The 19,284-nt window shown below is 38.7% G+C and overlaps 1 protein-coding gene across 17 annotated transcripts in view; it reads left to right on the top strand.

The window, feature by feature from the left end:
* Window positions 1-19,284, top strand: part of DOCK9 (dedicator of cytokinesis 9) — a 360,039-nt gene that overhangs the window by 183,936 nt on the left and 156,819 nt on the right. For all 17 annotated transcript variants that reach the window (XM_090258025.1, XM_090258022.1, XM_090258018.1 and 14 more), the window contains exons 6-9: window positions 1,094-1,189; window positions 2,122-2,256; window positions 7,101-7,275; window positions 8,553-8,620. In XM_090258025.1, coding sequence (XP_090114151.1) covers window positions 1,094-1,189; window positions 2,122-2,256; window positions 7,101-7,275; window positions 8,553-8,620 — 474 coding nt within the window. The remainder of the gene's footprint in view (window positions 1-1,093; window positions 1,190-2,121; window positions 2,257-7,100; window positions 7,276-8,552; window positions 8,621-19,284) is intronic.

Below are 19,284 nucleotides of genomic sequence, written 5' to 3'. Positions count from 1 at the left end.
GAAACTTGGTGCTGATTAGTAGTAAGAGGAGGGCCAACTGAAATAACGCATGTAAGGACACACAAAACAACTGTAAAATCCTAGACAGAGATTATTTCCATTATTGCTGGTAATAACAGCAATAAAACCACCAATATTTATATTGAGATGGCCTAAAAGCATAAAATGAGTCTTTATGCCATTGTCTTCTTGATTACAAAAATTAGAATCATAATCAAGGGACTAGTTTTAGGAATTGTGAGCTGGGTGACCTGACACTGTGTGGTCTTCTCTTCCCAGGGTACCTACTGAAGTGTGTATTGGGCACATCTTTAAAGGGGGAAAGCAGTCACAAGGGAGTACTCTTAAAAAGTGTGGAAGGGTGTGGTGAAAGACTTGCTGTTGTGTATTTGTGTGTGTATATATTTCATCGGTCTGTTTATTATGCATACAAATATATGCCTGTATTTTTAGCAGCAGCTGGCAGCACTAACCCCTTAAGCCTGGATCTCAGAGCTTGGGGTCAGAACTTGAAGGATCACATGTCTTTACTTTTCTAGCTGTTCCTTTTATTTTCTAACTCTCCCTCTTTCCTCTATCTCTGTTACATTCTTCCCTTCATTTCCTTCTTTCCTGTTACCCCATCATGTTACCACTCCTTTATTGCCTCACATTTCCTTCCTCCCTTTCTTTGTTCACCTTTCCCTGAACTAAGCCTCTGGGAAATTTTCCAGGAATTTGCTTTTGTTCTTCAACTATAGGGGAGTGTAATTTGAAAACAGTTTTCATGAAACCGGTCAAGACCTTACAACTTGAGTGGTCAAGTGTGGTATCTACTTTCTGTGGCTCATTAAATACTTAAAATTAAAAACTTGGAGTAGAACTAGCTTTACCTTTTAGTGGACTAGGGTTTTGAGAAATTTAGGCTTGTCCCTCTCTTTCCTTGGTAAGTGGACTCTAAAGTGACTTTTCAGTGTTGGGTCCGATGGTTACTCCAGTAAAGGAGCAAGGACCAACCTGAGACTAAATAGATGATTTTCCCATTAACCAGACTCACAGCAAATAACATAGGTAATAACGGGAGATTGATTGCAATATTTCCCTTCTCTCCTAGGATGCTGCCTCCCTTGGCTCTCTGAAGGGTGGAATCACCAAGCATGGGTGGCTGTACAAAGGCAACATGAACAGTGCAATTAGCGTGACCATGAGGGTAAGGAGGACTATCACCCTACTTGCTGAAGGTCTTAGGAATAATGCTCAAAATGAATGGGCATGCTGTTCTTCCTGATAGAAGTGACATTGTCTAGTAAGATGCCTCCCTTTGGTCAATATGATTGACACCCATTTGTACAGACCCACCCACTTACCCTTGTCACCCTCTCATGACTAGTATGAAGAGATCATCGTTGGGATGGTATGAAGATATGGTTGTTAACACAGGCTTTTCCCCTCTGTATTAACTACAAAAATGATACTTGGTACCTCATAGAACATCACTGACATCACTGAGAGGCTAAACCTAAGCTCTTTTGTGGAGGTCTACTGTGACAAAGTCAAGTAAAGAAAAATTGAGGACTAAAGGGAAAATGGTAATATTTGGAAGAAGGTGGCAAAGAGGAAAGTAAAACCAGTGTAAAATCTACTCAGAGAGATATAGGGCCAGAGAAAGAAAAGAACTAATAATAAAGAGAAAAGAAACAGTGGAAGGGTTGGTAGGATCGACAGGGAGATAAAAATTAAATTGGGGGAAATGCTGACTATCTTAATCCTGAGGCTGGAAAATCATTCAGCGTCATGAGGTAGAGAAGAGTTTCTATTCTGTGTGAGCAAAAAACCCTGGGGATTTGAGAAAGTTTCCATTCCTCTGAGCTACATCCCAAATTGGAACTCACTGCATTGCTTCTAAATTCTGTGGGTGAGAAAAATGACCAGTAGATGTTAAGTGAACCACCTTCTTAAAATTGAAATGCAGTGAAATTACTGATGTGAAAGAGTCTTAACTCACCCAGTTACCTGGGGCATTGACCAAAATTAGATTAGAGAACTAAACTGTTTTTTACATATGTGTCAAATTGTGAGTTATTGTTAGAGACTGTGACTCTTCATTTTGAAACAATAGCTGTGTGTGTATTTTCCTCTCAGTCATTTAAAAGACGGTTTTTCCACCTGATTCAACTTGGTGATGGATCCTACAATTTGAACTTTTATAAAGATGAAAAGATCTCCAAAGAACCAAAAGGATCAATATTTTTGGATTCCTGTATGGGTGTGGTTCAGGTAAATATGGAAAGACGTTATCAAGTTTCCTTATTTGTAAAAGCACCATCTGATTTAAGCAAACACTTCCAAAAATGGAAATTTTGTGGTAGAAAAATATAGTAGCTGACTTTAAATGAGAAGAGGCTTGTTTTTCATCATTTTACAAGGTGGGAGGTATAACACAGAGGCAGAATTAAGTGGTCTTATGCATGAGCTCTTGTGTTTAAAACCTGGCTAGCTACTTTTTAGCTGTGTGACCTTGGATGAACTATTACCTAAAGTTTCTTCATTTGCAAAATTTGTATAATGATGTTTCCTTAATAGGCTAAATGAAAGAATTGGATGAGCTAACTTGGAAATATTTAGAACAGTTCTTAGTACTATCTCAGTGATAACTTTACCAATGACAGAGTAGTATATGGGGTTTCAGATACAGACTGAGTTCCAATCCCTGCTCTACCACTTACCAACTGTGTAACCTTGCAGACAATATTTAACCTCTCCGAGCCTCAGTTTTCTCATTTGTTAAGTACGGATAATAATAGATGTAAGAGCTTAGGACAGTGGTGGCACATGGTAAGCATTCAGCCAGTATTATGTATTCTTATCATAGTGCTGTTGCAGTAGTAGAGTTATTCTTAAAAATTATTTTTGATTATATATATTACACATGAATACATATATACATATTATAGATATCTGTATTCATATTGTGGAAGTCCCTGTTGACTCCAATTGCTCCCTTTCTCAAAGAGCTGCTTTTACCAATTTGGTGTTTTCCTTCTATACCTTTATAGAATTGTCTTTGAAAACAGGTTGCCTGTTTTCCCATCTATTCATCCAGCTAGCCATTCACCAATTCCCCTGCCATTTTTCAGAAAGATCTAAAGTTGTGTTTGAAAGCAGAAAGGTAAACAATGAGTTAGGGAAGGGAGGAGATAAAGTGGGATTAAGCTAAGGAAAAATTATAAAGACCTAATACCAGCTTTGCGTGGGCAACAAACTTGGCTCTACACTTTCTAGCTTGGAGACCCATTCAGTCACAAAGCACACAGATACAGTCTAATTACTCAGAAGCTGCCTGAGCAATCTCCGAATAAAGATCATTCAGGCATTTTCTCGTGGGGACACTCAGAGGGCACTGTGTGATTATTGAACAATCTCCTTGACAATTCCTCACAATAGATACAGTCACCATTATCAGAGACTCTTTCTTAAAATGACTCATTGTTGGTAATGACATCAGCCTAAAGCTTGATTCTCCAAGAAAGGTTGTTTTATGCCAGTGTGGTTAATGTTAGACACACAGCTCTCTGGTTTGACCTTCAGGTGTACTTGTTTATGTATTCATATTTACTTAAAATCAAACTGCATTTTCATCTAATTGTTCATGTGATTTAAACGAACAGTGCAAAAAGGTACCACTAAAGGCACATTTCTGCCTGCATCACTCCTACCTCACCCATCCCCCACTCTCCTAAAATGATTGTTCTCAACTCTTTTTCACGATTTTTTCTGAAATTTCTCTTCATATTACTAGTAAGGAGTGCTTGTGATCTTCATTCATCAATTGTGGAAATTACGTGCTGGTGATAGGACTTTAACTCCTGCTGCCCTCCTTTCTGCTTTAATCTAGATGGATTACAGTTGACTCTTGAACAACCCAGGGGTTAGGGGCGCCATCCACCTGCAGAGTCAAAAATCTGTGTATAACTTTTGACTGCCCCCAAATTTACTAATAACCTGCTGTTGACCAGAAGCCTTATCAATAACATAAACACTCGATTAACACATATTTTGTATGTTACACATACATACTGCATCTTTACATTTGTTTACATTTTTTTCAACTGCAAATGGTACCATGTATGGTCTCTAAATGTGTGCATAAGTTTTTATAAATTTTAACTTTTATTATAGATTTCTGAATATTTTATGGTAGTAAATGATAAAATAGACTACTATCTACATATATTTTATTCATTTGTGACATACCTAACTTTTTCTTAATTTTCAATATTTCTAGGCTGTACAGTTCATCTGCAAGCTTTTTCAAATTGTCACAAATATCAAAAAAATTTTCCAATATATTTATTGAAAAAAATCCACATTATAAGTGGACTCGTGCATTTCAAAACCCATGTTGAGTAATTTGCTTTCTTAGCCTCTGCACAGTCACCATCCTGAAAATTCCCTTTACCTTCTTCCTTGTGTTGGATTCCTACTTCGAGGATCCTATGTCGTCATCTTGTTTTGGACAGTAAGTCCAGACCCTGTTACTTCATCATGGCCAGCAGCAGAAGTTGGGGGTCCAAACTTAGATGTTTTCAGGGACCAAACAGGCGATTAAGTGAAAGAAGGAGCCTGGGTGTAACGCCATAGGGAATACTTGGAACTGTGACAAACTGGAGGACAGGTGGTCCCATTTAAAGAGGACTGATGCTGCTGGGTGGAAATACCAGCTCAGGGTTACCAGACCATTGGGTTTTTCGGAAAGGCAAAAATATAAAATTTTAGCTAAGTCTTGGTGTTTTTAATTATTGGTAACTGATTAAAAAACAAACAAACCACTGTGTAAGACCAAAAAAGGGGTGTGTGTGGAATACATGAAAGTATATTATGAGTATTTGGGCCCTGGATCAAGAGAACAGTATCACTTCCCATTCACTGAAAATTATTACGCACCAACAGCTAATTGGCACATAGATGTCTCCTGGCTGCTAACCCAACCAAAAAGCTGCCACTGTAGAAACCAAATTATATCAAAAAGTATGTTTATTCACAGTGTAAAGTAAGAAGTACCAGAGTGAATTGTCAATAATGGCAAATTAATTTCTCATGTCAGATTCCCAAGTATGAGTTTGATTTATATTTTTAAGTTGAGAGACTTTTTAAGTTACTTTTTAGTTGAATTTTCTGGCATTTGGAAAGTAGGAAGTAATTACTTTGTTTTGTAAGTTTTTACCAGTCATCAACACAGTATATAGGTAATTTATAAGTACGGAATCCCTGGTCTGTCATTCAGTCTCTGGTCTATATTTTAGCATCTAAGATTCTGACTTCAATGGATGTCTCATCCTCCCCCCTCCCCACCTCAAATGTTGCTAATGGTGTCTTCTTAATGAATTGTATCTAAGACTTCAGAAATTAAAAGTGGTATTTGTTTTTATACATGTTTGTTTATAAGCTAAGATCCAAAAGTTGTGGTTTAAGAGTTTTGGGGGTTTTCAAAAATATATTGCTATTGGACATTATTAAAAAATTAGTTGATTAATGCTGTGAGTTCAAAAAAATGCCAAAACTCAAATTTTAAAATAGACCTGAATTGAATCCAGTTTAGAACATTAATCCCTAAAAGTCTTTAAAATCTTGAATAATTATACTTATTTTGTAGATAAGGAAACAGGAATAATTCAGAATCAAGACCTAATGTTCTCCTTCTGTCCCCTTTTAACTTTTACTTTCATAATTGTGAGTATGTGAGGAATGCAGGGGAAAGAAAACTCATTTCACTTCCAGACTTTGACTCTGATACTTTCCTTGAAGTGAAGTTTAAGTGAGGTCCAGGGCAGCAATTAGGGCACCACAGCAGGCAGTCTACACAGTAGTTTTGTGCCTTCACCGGGAGTGGCACACTCCTTCATGTTTCTGAGAAGTACACAGAGGTGGCCCTGCCCCTGAGACCTGTGTTGAGAAGTTCCCACAGGGACAGCTAACCAGCTAGAATTTTATTAGGCGAGGGGTCTGCTCTGCCTTCCACAGTTTGGCAGGAGTTTGTGATATCATATCCCTCAGTCTGTACCTCAGAGCTTAACCTCTATCCAACGCAGTTATAGGGGGTGATTTTACCCCCAGGCGATGTTTGATAACATCTAGAGACATGTTTTGAGCTTTACAACTAGGGGAAATGCTACTGGCATCTAGTGGGAAAGCCAAGGATGCTGCTAAACCAACTACAATGCACAGGACAGTCCCTCAGAACAGAATTATTAGCCCAAACATCAGCAGTGCAGAGGTTGAGAAACCTGGTCTAGGGCATGTTCCTCTTTCATTATTTAATACATGTGGACTACTATGTTTATACTTTGAGTCAGATAACCTTCCCCAGGCATAAAAACTAGAGGCTTGAGAGAAGGGGAAGGTAGACAGTGTCCCAAACGTTTCGAGACTCATAAATGATGAAAAATTTTAAGATAAGGAAGTCAAGCATATTGGTAGATAATGGTTTGCTTTTAAAAGCATAATACCACACACTAATTCATTAATAAAATAGCTAGGGGAACTGAAAATTTAAAAAAAAATAATTTATTTTATTTTTAGAGAGAGGGGAAAGGAGAAAGAGAGGGAGAGAAACATCACTGTGTGGTTGCCTCTCACTCGCACCCCCAACTGGGGACCTGACGTGCAACATAGTTATGTGCCCTGACTGGGAATCGAACCAGTGACACTTGGTTTGCAGGTCGACGCTCAATCCACTGAACCACACCAGCCAGGGTGGAATTGAAAATTTTTGATGAAATTTCATTCATTCAAGTATTTTTTAAGAGCCTATATTTTTGCCACGCAGTGTTCTACAAAGGGGAGGTAGCATTAAATAAAAGAAATCTCTGCCATGAGGGCTTCCATTTCACTGGAGGGGACGACAGCAAATAAGATGATTGTAAAATGTGTAATGTGTCCGATGGAAAAACAAAGCTATAGAGAAAATAAAGTAGGGAAGGTGGATAGTGATGGGTTTTATGGGGAGGGGACTTGTTCTGAAATGCCAGTGTAATAGCACCCATCAGCAAATAATAAAGAGAAAAACTTTAAAGGCCATTCCAATTCTTTTAAAATGTCTTGTTACCTTTTTTCCATTCCAGAACAACAAAGTCAGGCGTTTTGCTTTTGAGCTCAAAATGCAGGACAAAAGTAGTTATCTTTTGGCAGCAGACAGTGAAGTAGAAATGGAAGAATGGATCACAACTCTAAACAAGATTCTCCAGCTCAACTTTGAAGCTGCGATGCAAGAAAAGCGAAATGGAGACTCTCATGAAGGTAGGTAGGTCTAGCTTTCCCCAGGTACAGGCGGGTGTCCTTTATTTTTGCCAGAGGGTATAGAATGTAGACGTATATTGCACATGTACATAAGAGGTGAGACAGATGTGAGCTCTTTACAGACAGCCTGTCAAAAAAAAAAAAGATTATGTCACATTATGATTTATTACCCTAACGTCATTTTTATAAGGAAATCACATAATTAATTGAAAGAATCACAGCTTTGGAGCCAGAAAGGAAGACCTGAGATTGAATCCCAGCAATAAACATTGTTTTTCAGCTGTGAGACCTTGGGGGCAAGCTGCTTACATTTTCTGAGTATTGGTTTACTCACCTGTAAAATGGGAATTAAAAAATGGAATTTGCTGGTCCATGGGAAGATTGAATAAAATAATGTATGTCTAGTACCTAGCATAGAGTCAATACTTAAAATACTAGTCATAGTTATTACTGTTATCATTAATCATATCATTTGGAATTTCCAATGCAAAGTTAGGGTACAGAGCCTCAGATGAAATTGGTGGGAAGATCTGGCTATTTTTTTGACAATTCATGGGGATTTTTTGTTTGTTTGTTTGTTTATTGTAAAATTTTTTTTGAATTTTTTGTTGTTTAGACAGTGACTCTCAACTCTGTCTGTGTCTTAGAAATGCCTAGAAACTTTTAAAAAATATTTTTTCTTGCCCTGGCCCATGTGGCTCAGTTCCTTGAAGCATTGTCCTGTAACCAAAAGGGTTGCAGGTTAGATTCCTGGTCAGGGCACATACCCAGGTTGTGAGTTTGATCCCTAATCCTAGTGTGTACTGTAGGCAACCAATCCATGTTTGTTTTTCACATCGATGATTCTCTCTTTGATCTTCTCTCCCTTCCCCTCTTTCTGAAAGCAATGAAAAAATGTCTTCTGGTGAGGAGATACATATATTCTTTCCTTTATCCCTCCAGAGATTCTGAAGATTCTGACTTAGTTGGTGTAGGGAGGCCTGACTTTTAACATGTCTCATGGGTGTGGCCCTGTGGGCTGCTGGTGTTCATACCTAGTGCCAGTTATAATCAGACAGTATCCATGCTGTACCAGCTATCAAACATTAAACTCTCACCATTGGGCCTGGGCATCAGAGTTTTTTTTTTTTTTTTAAGCTCCAGGGTGTTTCTAAAGAACATCCAAAGTTGAAATCCACTGCATTCAAGGGCACATAAAAGAAATGACCTTTCTCTTGTTTTTAAAAAAATATATGTTCAACTACAAGTGACTGAGGTAAGCTGTTTTGCCATTTTAGATGATGAACAAAGCAAATCGGAAGGTTCCGGTTCTGGTTTAGATAGCTACCTGCCTGAACTTGTCAAGGTAATGTCATCTTAAATCTTCTTCTGTTCATGGACTGATAATTGAAATATGAGCGGGGACAAAAAAACCCAAATTTATTTAGAAAAATTGTGTATTTATTCTCACATGTTTAAACTTAATTTACCTTCAAAGTACTCTCCATTGATGCAATACATCTATCAAGACATTTTTCCTCTGATCAAAACAGTTTTTGAACTTGTCAATTTGATTCCTTTTAGTGCTTCTGTTTTTTGTTTCACCTCTTCCACATCAGCAAACATTTCCCTTTGAGGACTTTTTCATCCAGGGAAACAAAAAAATGTTGCTTGGGGAAAGATCAGGTGAATAGGGAGGGTGAGACATGAGAGTCATGCCATTTTTGGTCAAAAACTGCTGATCACTCAGCATGGTGTAGGAAGATGTGCTTGTAAATCACGCAGCATGAAATGGACAAACATGTTGAAAGAGTCTTCAAAAAAAATTCACTGAAGCTGAATGTAGCCTCTCACAACAACGCCAGCTGGCACACTGATACAAATGGGTTCCCAGAACACTCGCTTAGCTGGGGAAGCCTGTACTACAAGGAATCCTCCCTCCAGAAGATTATTTCAGGTCTTTTTTTGGTCCTCACTCCTATTTCTTATTTCATATGTTGAAATGATTAGCAGTTACATTGTAGTAAATGACATTGTGGTTACACTACTGACCTGAATCAGGTTTCAGTCTGTTTTCCAGAAAGAGCCTTACAAAGTATTGTTTTTTATTTTTTTATATATTTTTAATGTGCTTTATTGATTATACTGTTACAGTTGTCTCAATCTCCCTTCCCTTTGTTCCCCTCCACCAGTGACACCCCTCCCTCCAGTTATCCCCCGCCTTAGTCCATGCACATTGGTTGTGCATATAGTTCTGAACATTTTCCTGTATACTCCACTCCCTCCTACTATGCTTCTAAATTCCTGTATCATCTCCCTCATTTTCCCCCATTCCCCCTTCCCGCTGACCTCCCCGCAAAATGTTCCCCATACCTATAATTCTTTTCCCACTCTCATTGCCTACTAGTTTGCCTTTGTTTCGGTTCCCTAGCTTTCTACTAAACAAGTCCTTTTAACATTTCATATAACAGTGGTTTGGATCTGATGAACTCCTTCAGTTTTACTTTGTCCTGGAAGCACTTTCTCTGCCCTTCTATTCTGAATGACAGCTTCGCTGGATAGAGTAATCATGGTTGTAGGTTTTTGCTTTTCATTACGTTGAATATTTCTTGGCAGTCCCTTCTTGCCTGCAGAGTTTCTGTTCAGAAATCAACTAATAGTCTTATTGGGACCCTTTTGTACGTAATTCTCGTCTTCTCTCTTGCTGCTTTTAAGATTCTCTTCTTTATCCTTAATTTTTGACATTTTGATTGTAATGTGTCTTGGTGTGGTTCTCCCTGGGTCTAGTTTTTTGGAACTCTCTGTGCTTCCTGGACCTGTAAGTCTATTTCCTTCCCCAAGTTAGGGAAGTTCTGCTTCAATACTTTTTCACATAATTTTTCAATTTCTAGTTCTTCTTCTTCACCTTCTGGCAACCCTATGATTCAGGTGCTGGCCCGCATATAGCTGTCCAATAGGTTTCTGAGCCTCTCCTCATTTTCCTCACTTTTTGTTTCCTTTTTATGCACTGGTTGACCATTTGTTCCTTGCCTATGTTCCTATTTGTTGCTTTGATCCCTGGTTTTCTTTCCTTCACCACTAGTTTTGTATGTGCTTTTGTTCATTTCAGCAGGACTAGTCTTCATTTCTTCCTCATCTTATTTAAGATCTGCTGTTAGGTCTGTAAGAATTCTTATAACCAAAGCTCTGAACTGTGCCTCAGAAAGATTATCTATCTGCTGATCTGTTAGATTAGATATTTGCTGTCTGGTCAGCTGTGCCACTGGGATCTCTGTCATGATCTGTGCTATCCTGACAGTTTTGTTTAACTTTGCTTCCTGGGCAGGGCTGTCACACCTCCTACACTATAGGGGGTGGAGCCCTATGCACTCCTCACAATCGGGCAACCCTTCTCACCATACTGTGGCATTTTCACTTTCCTGCCGCCATCGCCACTGCTGCTGCCTGCAACACAGCTTGACCTCTCCGCCCCGGCTTCGCCCCTCCTTCCCGCCCGGATGAGCACCACTTCCCTATAACTTCATACGTTGGACTTCCATTTATTTTCTGGAATTTCTGGTTATTTCTGGTTTTGCAGTAGTTGTATTCCTTCCCAGCTGTGGAGGGAGACAGAGAAGGCCAGACTAGACCTCCATCTTGGCCAGAAGTCTCCTGTGTGTGTTTGCCTACATGTCTTAGGTAGAACTGTCACTCCTGTTACGTTGTAAGAGGCAGAGCCTTAGGTATTCATCAGTAATGGGCGACCTGTTTCACCACGTTGTGGCACTGTATGTGGAGGAGGGGTCCGAGAAGGAACAGTGCCACTTACCCAGCAATTGCCCCTTTTTCAGGCACTTCTCCCACTTCTGTATGGGACTGGTGCCTCTCTAGCTGTTGCCCTGGCTGTCGTACCCAGAGTGGATGGGTCTGCGAATGTTCTGGGACTGTGGGGGTCCTTTAAACAAGCGGACTCTGCTGAGAGACCAGCAGTTTCTGCCTCTGCCCTAACCCCCATTTGTTTGCACAGTCAAAAGCTTGATTTTCCCTGGTGCTGGGGCCGTGAGCTGCACAGTCTGGTGAGGAGCTGGGAATGCTCCCAAGGTGTCCCTCCCAACTTTTGAAAATGTGTAACTGTGCTTTCCACTGGCCTGCCACTGTCGCCGCTGCTGCCACCACAACACCTCATCCTCTCTGCCCTGGCTTCGCCCCTCCTGCCTGTCTGGATAAGTATTTCTTCTTTATATCTTTGTTTGTTGGACTTCCATGCAGTTTGATTTTTCTGGAACTTCTGGTTGTTTCTAGTTTTGAGATAGTTGTATTCCTTCTTAGTTGTGGAGGGAGACTCAGCATGTCTGTCTACACCTCCCTCTTGGCTGGAAGTCTCCCAAAGTATTGTTGTTCTTTTTTAATTATTCTTTAAGTCAGCAATTTTTGGCCAGTATGCTGCAAGAATTTTTAAAACAATACCTGACTATTTAATCAGGGGCACGGACCTCTTTTCCCTTAGATTGTCAAAATAAAAAACTGACAACAGTGAACACAATAGTCAGTCAGTATGAATGAATCAAAATTATACATATTTTTGTGTCAGGTCAGCAAAAATTATATTTTTGGTGTGCTAATGAATTTTAGTGATTAGTTTGTGTGCCAGGAAATGAAAGAGGTTGAAAATTGCTGCTTTAAGTGTTTTTCCCTCCATAATATTAATGTCACATTACAAGTATTGAAGAAATAACCAAAATACACCAGTGAATGTACCTGTGGTAACAAAGTACTTACTATGTTCACATATATGCAGCAGCCCTTATTCAAGTTAATAAACACAATTTCAAAGATGATGGATCCATGTGAATCTTGCCACAAAACCAAAAAGGGGTTGCCCCTGTTATATAAATTGTTCATGGGTAATTCTGAATGGAAAAAAAGTTATAAAAGAGGTATTTTTTATAATTTTGAGAAACTTACAAGTTACTGAAAAGCACAAAGAACGAAACAACTTTATTTCCACCACCCAGATTCAATACTGGTTACTAAATTTTTAGCTTTCATATTTTTTAAGGAAAAAAGAACACCAGTTACAAAGTTCTTTTTAAACATTATCCTTATTCTATTCCCTTCTTTTCCTGCAACCTTGATCAGAGACAACCACTCTTAAGAGTTTTCTGGGATTACTTCCATTTAATTTTTTTTAATTTCTTTTTACTGTTTTTCAATTACAGTTGTCCCATGTGTTCCCCCATTGCTCTCCCCCACCCAGCCCACCCCTTCTCCCACAGTCATTCCCCACCCCGTGTCCATGTCCATGTGTCATTTATACATGTTCTTTGACTAGACCCTTCCCCTACTTATCCTCCTTCTCTTCCTCCCCCCTCCCTCCGATAACTGTTATTCTGTTACTTGTTCAATTTTGTTAATTTGTTTGTGTTGTTCATTAGTGTTCTCTATCAGTTGATATCATACAGTATTTTTCTTTCATTGTCTGGCTTATTTCACTATGCATAATTCTCCCTAGTTCCATGCATGTTGTCGCAAATGGCAGGAGTTCCTTCTTTCTTTCTGCTGCATAGTATTCCATTGTGTAAATGTACCACAGTTTTCTAATCCACTCATCTACAGATGGGCACATAGGCTGTTCCCAGCACTTGGCTATTGTAAACAGCGCTGCTATGGACATAGGGGTGCATAAATTCCTTTGAGTTGGGGTTTCAGGATTCTTCAGGTGTAATCCTAGCAGTGGAATCGCTGGTTCAAAAGGCAGTTCCATTTTTAGTTTTTTGAAGAAATTCCGTACTGTTTTCCATAGTGGCTGCACCAGTCTGCATTCCCACCAACAGTGCACTAGAGTTCCCATTTCTCCACATCCTCGCCAGCACTTGTTGTTTGTTGATTTGTTGATGATGGCCATTCTGACTGGTGTAAAGTGGTATCTCATTGTGATTTTAATTTGTGTCTCTCTGATGGCTAGTGATGTTGAGCATTCTTTCATGTGTCTATGGACCCTCTGTGTATCCTTCTTGAAGAAGTGTTTGTTCAGGTCCTTTTCCCATTTTTTAATTGGGCTGTCTGTCTTCTTGGTGTTGAGACATGTAAGTTCTTTATATATTTTGGAAATCAGTCCCCTATCTGTGATATCATTGGCAAATATGTTTTCCCATATGGTTGGTTCCTTTTTCATCTTGCTGATGTTTTCTTTTGCTGAGCAGAAACTCTAGTTTGATGTAGTCCCATTTGTTTATTCTTTCCTTTATTTCCCTTGTCTTAGGAAATGTATCAGTGAAAATATTGCTATATGGGATATCTGAAATTTTCCAGCCCATGTTTTCCTCTAGGACTTTTATGGTGCCACGGCTTATATTTAAGTGTTTGATCCATCTTGAGTTTATTCTCATGTGTGGTGTAAGTTGGTGGTCTAGTTTCATTTTCTTTTGCACATCCCTGTCCAGTTCTCCCAGCACCATTTGTTGAAGAGGCTCTTCTCACTCCATTTTATGCTCCTTTCCCCCTTTGTCAAATATTAGACCTGGCTTTATTTCTGAACTCTCTATTCTGTTTCATTGATGTATATGTCTGTTCTTATGCCAGTACCAGACTGTTTTGATCACAGTGACTTTGTAGTATAATTTGATGTCTGGTATTGTGATTCCTCCTGCTGTGTTCGTCTGTCTCAAGATTGCTTTGACTATTCAGGGCCTTTTTTGGTTCCATGTAAATTTTTGAAGTATTTGTTCTAGGTCAGTGAAATATGTCATTGGTATTTTAATGGGGATTTCGTTGAATCTGTAGATTGCTTTGGGTAGTATGGACATTTTAATGATGTTGATTCTTCCTATCCATGAACATGGTATTTGCTTCCATTTATTTGTATATTCCTTAATTTCTTTCTTCAGTGTTACGTAGTTCTCTAAGTACAGGTCTTTTATCTCTTTGGTTAAGTTTATTCCTAGGTACTTTATTTTTCTTATTGCTATAGTAAATGGGATTTTTTTTTTTAGTTTCCATCTCTGATATTTTATTTTTGGTGTACAGAAATACCTTCGATTTCTGTATATTGATTTTGTACCCTGCTATTTTGCCAAATTCGCTTATTATGTAGAGTAGTTTTTAGTGTAGTCTATAGGATTTTCTATGTATGCTATCGTGTCACCTACAAATAATGAGTTTTACTTCCTCTTTTCCAATTTGGATGCCTTTTATTTCTTTTTCTTGTCTGATTTGCTGTGGCTAGAACTTTAGCACTATGTTGAATAGGAGTGGTGAGAGTGGACATCCTTATCTTGTGCCTGATCTCAGGGAAAGCTTTCAGTTTTTGTCCATTGAGTATGATGTTGGCTTCAAGTTTCTCGTAAACGGCCTTAATTATGTTAAGGTATGCTCCCTCTGTTCCTATTTTGCTGAGTATTTTCATCATGAATGGGTGCTGTACTTTATCAAATGCTTTTTCTGCATCTATTGATATGATCATGTGATTTTTGTTTCATTTTTTTTATGTGGTGTATTATATTTATTGACATGCAAATATTAAACCATCCTTGCATCCCTGGATGAATTGCACTTGATCGTGGTGTATGATCTTTCTAATGTGTTGCTGGATCTGGTTTGCCAATATTTTGTTGAGGATTTTAGCATCTATGTTCATCAGCGATATTGGCCTGTAGTTTTCTTTCTTTGCTGTGTCTTGACCTGGTTTTGGAATTAGGGTAATACTGATTTCATAGAGTTTGGGAGTTTTCCCTCTCCTTGGGTTTTTTGGAATAGTTTGAGAAGGCTAAGTGTTAGTTCTTTCCTAAATGTTTTGGAAAATTCAGCTGTGAAGCCATCTGATCCAGGGCTTTTGTGTGCCTGGAGGTTTTTGATTACTATTTCAATTTCACTCTTTGTCATTGGTCTGTTCAGTCTTTCTGCTTCTTCTTGATTCAGTTTTGGAAGATTATATGTTTCTAGAAATTGGTCCATTTTAGCTAGGTTGTCAAGTTTCTTGCCATACAGTTGTTTGTAGTAATTTCTTACAATACTTTGTATTTCTTTGATATCGGTTGTGATTTCTCCTCTTTCACTTCTGATTTTGATTATTTGGGTCCTCTCTCTTTTTTTCTTGATGAGCCTGGCTAAAGGCTTGTCAATTTTATCTTTTCAAAGAACCAGCTTCTACATTTGTTGACTTTTTGAATTGTTTATTTAGTCTCTATGTCATTTAATTATGCTCTGATCTTGATGATTTTATTCCTTCTACTCGCCTTGGGCTTTGTTTGTTGTTGTTGGTCTAGTTCTTGTAGCTGTAGGGTTAGATTTTTTATTTGAGATTCTTCTATCCTTTTCAGGTAGGCCTGTATTGCTATGAACTTTCCTCTCATGATTGCTTTTGCTGTGTCCCATAGGTTTTGGGCTGTTGTGTGTTCATTATCATTAGTTTCCAGAAACTTTTTGATTTCTTCCTTGATGTCATTGTTAACCCATTCATTATTTAATAGCATGTTATTCATTCTCCATGATTTTAGATGTCTTTGATTTTTTTCCTTGAGGTTGATTTCTAGTTTCAAGGCATTGTGATCTGAGAAGATGCTTGATATAATTTCAATTTTCTTGAATTTGTTGAGGCTTGTTTTTTGTCTTACCATGTGGTCTATCTTCAAGAATGTCCCATGTGCATTTGAAAAGAATGTATATTTAGCTTCTTTGGGGTGAAAAGTTCTATATATATATATATATATATATATCAGTTAATTTCATTTGATCTAGTGTGTTGTTCAGTGCCTCAATATCCTTGATGTTTCTTTGCTTCAAAGTTCTGTCTATTGTTGATAATGTGGTGTTAAAGTCCCCTACTGTGAGTGTGTTGCTGTTCATATACTTCTTGTAGTCTTCTAGTATTTTCCTTATATATTTGGGTGCTCCTATGTTGGGTGCATATATGTTTACCAGGGTTATATCTTCTCGATGGATTTTTCCCTTCAGTATTATGAAATGCCCTTCTTTGTCTCTTTTTATGGACTTTGCTGTGACATCTATTTTGTCTGATATAAGTATTGCTACCCCAGCTTTTTTTTTTTTTTTTTTATGCCCATTTGTTTGGAATACTTTTTTCTATCCCTTCACTTTCAGTCTGTGTAAATCTTTTGTTTTGAGGTGTGTCTCTTGTAGACAGCATATATGTGGGCCATGTTTTCGTATTCATTTCGCTACCCTATGTCTTTTAATTGGAGCATTTAATCCATTTACATTTAAGGTTATTATTGACAGGTATTTATTCATTTCTCTTTGTACCTGTGTTCCTCTCCCTCTCTCTTTTTTTTTTTTTTCTTCTTTTTCTTAAAGCATTCCCTTTAGCATCTCTTGCAATGCTGGTTTGGTGGAGAAGTATTCTTTTAGTCTTCCTTTGTCTGGGAAACTCCTTATTTCACCTTCCATTTTGAAAGAGAGCCTTGCTGGGTAGAGTATTCTTGGTTGTAGGCCTTTGTTTTTCATTGCTTGAAATATTTTTTGCCATTCACTCTGGCTTGTAGTGTTTCTGTTGAGAAATCAATTGATAGCCTTATCAGAGCTCCCTTGTATGTTATTTGCTGTTTTTCTATTGCTGCTTTTGTAACAGAACACACAGGCTGCTCTGATTGAAACAGAACCCACGGGCTGTTTAGTTATTAGGGGCCTGATTGCCCACCGCCAGAAGCATAACTCTCAATACCAGAGTTTAGTGAAAAGAAAAAGAATTGTTTATTTAATGGTTATAAAGATTTAGATTATTTGTGGATTTCTGCTGTTATTTTCTTTAAAACACCCACAAACGCATAGTTCTGCCTCCCCCTACCAAACCAGGCTAGTTTTAGAAAGTTAGAGATACTGTTTCCCTACCTCATAGACACAGTTCAGCTTTACTGGTAGCTGCCAATCATTCGATCCTGATTGGGGAGGTTTTGCCTGTGTTGTGGTGCCTTCCAGCTTTTAATGCAGAAGCACATGGAGTTTGCAGCCTCCTTGTAAACTGCATGGAGTTCTCCCTTTCCTTTCCAAAACTGCATAGGTGTTCCCCCTTTTCAAAGCCACATGGTGTTCCCCTTAAAAAAATGTCTGCTGCTTATTTTTAAATCCCTGCCTGCATCCCGTGACGCAGTGGGTATGGTAACCAGTTCTGACCATTCACAGAACCTTACACAGGCTCTGTGTGCTCTTTCCATACCATCCCATGGTCCAAAAACCCTTCCCATCTTCTTGGGGCCTTGGAAGTATCAAAGCCATTTGTGTAACAAAGACACTAGCTACTAGCCACAGGCACGTGAAGGCATCTTAAGAGCTGTTTCCTTTCCCCATCCCCCAACCCGCAGTCTCTGAGGATTTTTGGAGACCCCCACTCTGTAACACTTTTAGGATTTTCTCTTTTCCTTTGAATGTTGGCACTTTAATAATGATGTGCCTTGGAGTGGGCCTTTTGGGGTTCATTTTCATTGGGACCCTCTGTGCTTCCTGGACTTGCATGACTTTTTCTCTCATCAAGTTAGGAAAATTTTCTGTCATTACTTTTTCAATCAGGTTTTTTATCCCATGCTCCTCTTTTTCACCTTCTTGTATTCCTATGATTCAATTTTTTTGTTTGTTTGTTTTGTTTCATGTTGTCCAGCAGTTCTCTTATACCTCTTCATTCTTTTTAAGTCTTTTTTCATTTTGTTGTGTTGTCTGGGAATTTTTTCTACATTGTCCTCTAACTCACTGATCCAATCCTCTGCTTCATTTAGCCTGCTTTTGATTGATTCTACTGTGTTCTTCAGTTCAAAAATTGTATTCTTCATTTCTTCCTGGTTCTTTCTCCTGGTTTCTTCTATGTCCTTTTTTATGCTGGTATAGTTCTCCCTAAGTTCCTTGTAGCTTCCCTAGAGTTCTTTGTAGTTTCCCTGGAGTTCTTTGTAATTCCCCTGGAGTTCATTGTAGTTTTCTTTGAGTTTGTCAAGTTCATTGAGCTTCCTTATAACTATTCTTTTGAATTCCGTGTCTGATACTTGGCTTACGTCTGTTCCATCTATCTCTCTTTCTGGGGATTCCTCTTTTCCTTTCTTTGGGTGGTTGTTTCTGTGTCTCCCCATGCTGGATGATTCTTGGTTGTTTTTGTTTCTTAGATTTGTCTGCTTTGCTTTCCTGCCTTCATGGTATGAGGTTCTGTATAGGAGATCTGGGGGATTCAGTGGTACAGTCTCTTTGATCTCCTTAGCCTGATGCTCTTGGGATGCCCTTTAAGCCGTTTGTTTAAGCTCTCTTGTTGTATTTCAGTTACTCTTTGGTGGATCCTTCCCTCTGGCTAGTTGATTGAGAGTCACTCTGCCTACCTTATCTTGAGTTCTTTTGTGGAGATGCTGTTAAAACGTAAACACAACCCAGGCAAGAAACCCACACCCTCTAAAATATTCCCCACCCACAATCACACTATCAGCAGTAAATGAGCCAGTATTAATATAGATGTAAAGAGGTTGAGACTATTGTACTATAGGAGAAACAGATAAGAGTTGTTTTAAATGAAAAAAAGATGATTTTTGAGAGGGAAGATGATAGAATAATAATAGTAGCAAGTAGTGTCACAGCTATGTGAGACAGTAATATTTACATTGTATGTTAAAAAAGGGAGGGAAGAATGCAGAATGAAGTGAGAAAGTGGAAGTGTATAATATTAGGGTTATGTAGCAGTCATATGCTATATGTTTAGTGCGAGAGGGAGGATAAACAAAATAGGCAAACAAAAAAAATTAAGAAGAGTAGGAGGGAGAGAAGGTAGTAAAGAGATTAAAGAAAGAGTTTTTGCCCAGTACAACCTTTGGGTGCTCTCTTCTTTTACTGGATCCGCCCCTGGTCAAAATTCCATTGGTTTCCAATCTTTCCTGGCTGGCAGCTGTGAGGAGATACAGCTTGATTCTGGGGTTGCTATTCTCTCACTCATAGTTCTGCTGCCGCTCTGCTGTGAACCGCACTTAGTTGAGTCCCCTCTCCCCTGGTCCTGCGGCACCCTCAGCCCTGTTCAGGCTTGTCTAGCAACACTGTTCTGCTGGTGAGTCAGCGTGCGCATGCCAACAGTCC

Source organism: Furipterus horrens, unplaced genomic scaffold (genome assembly GCF_987537825.1).
Source record: "Furipterus horrens unplaced genomic scaffold, mFurHor1.1.pri manual_scaffold_12, whole genome shotgun sequence".
NCBI classification, from domain to species: domain Eukaryota; kingdom Metazoa; phylum Chordata; class Mammalia; order Chiroptera; family Furipteridae; genus Furipterus; species Furipterus horrens.
Note: the sequence above shows the minus strand (reverse complement) of the source record. Positions and strands in the feature narration are given on the sequence as shown.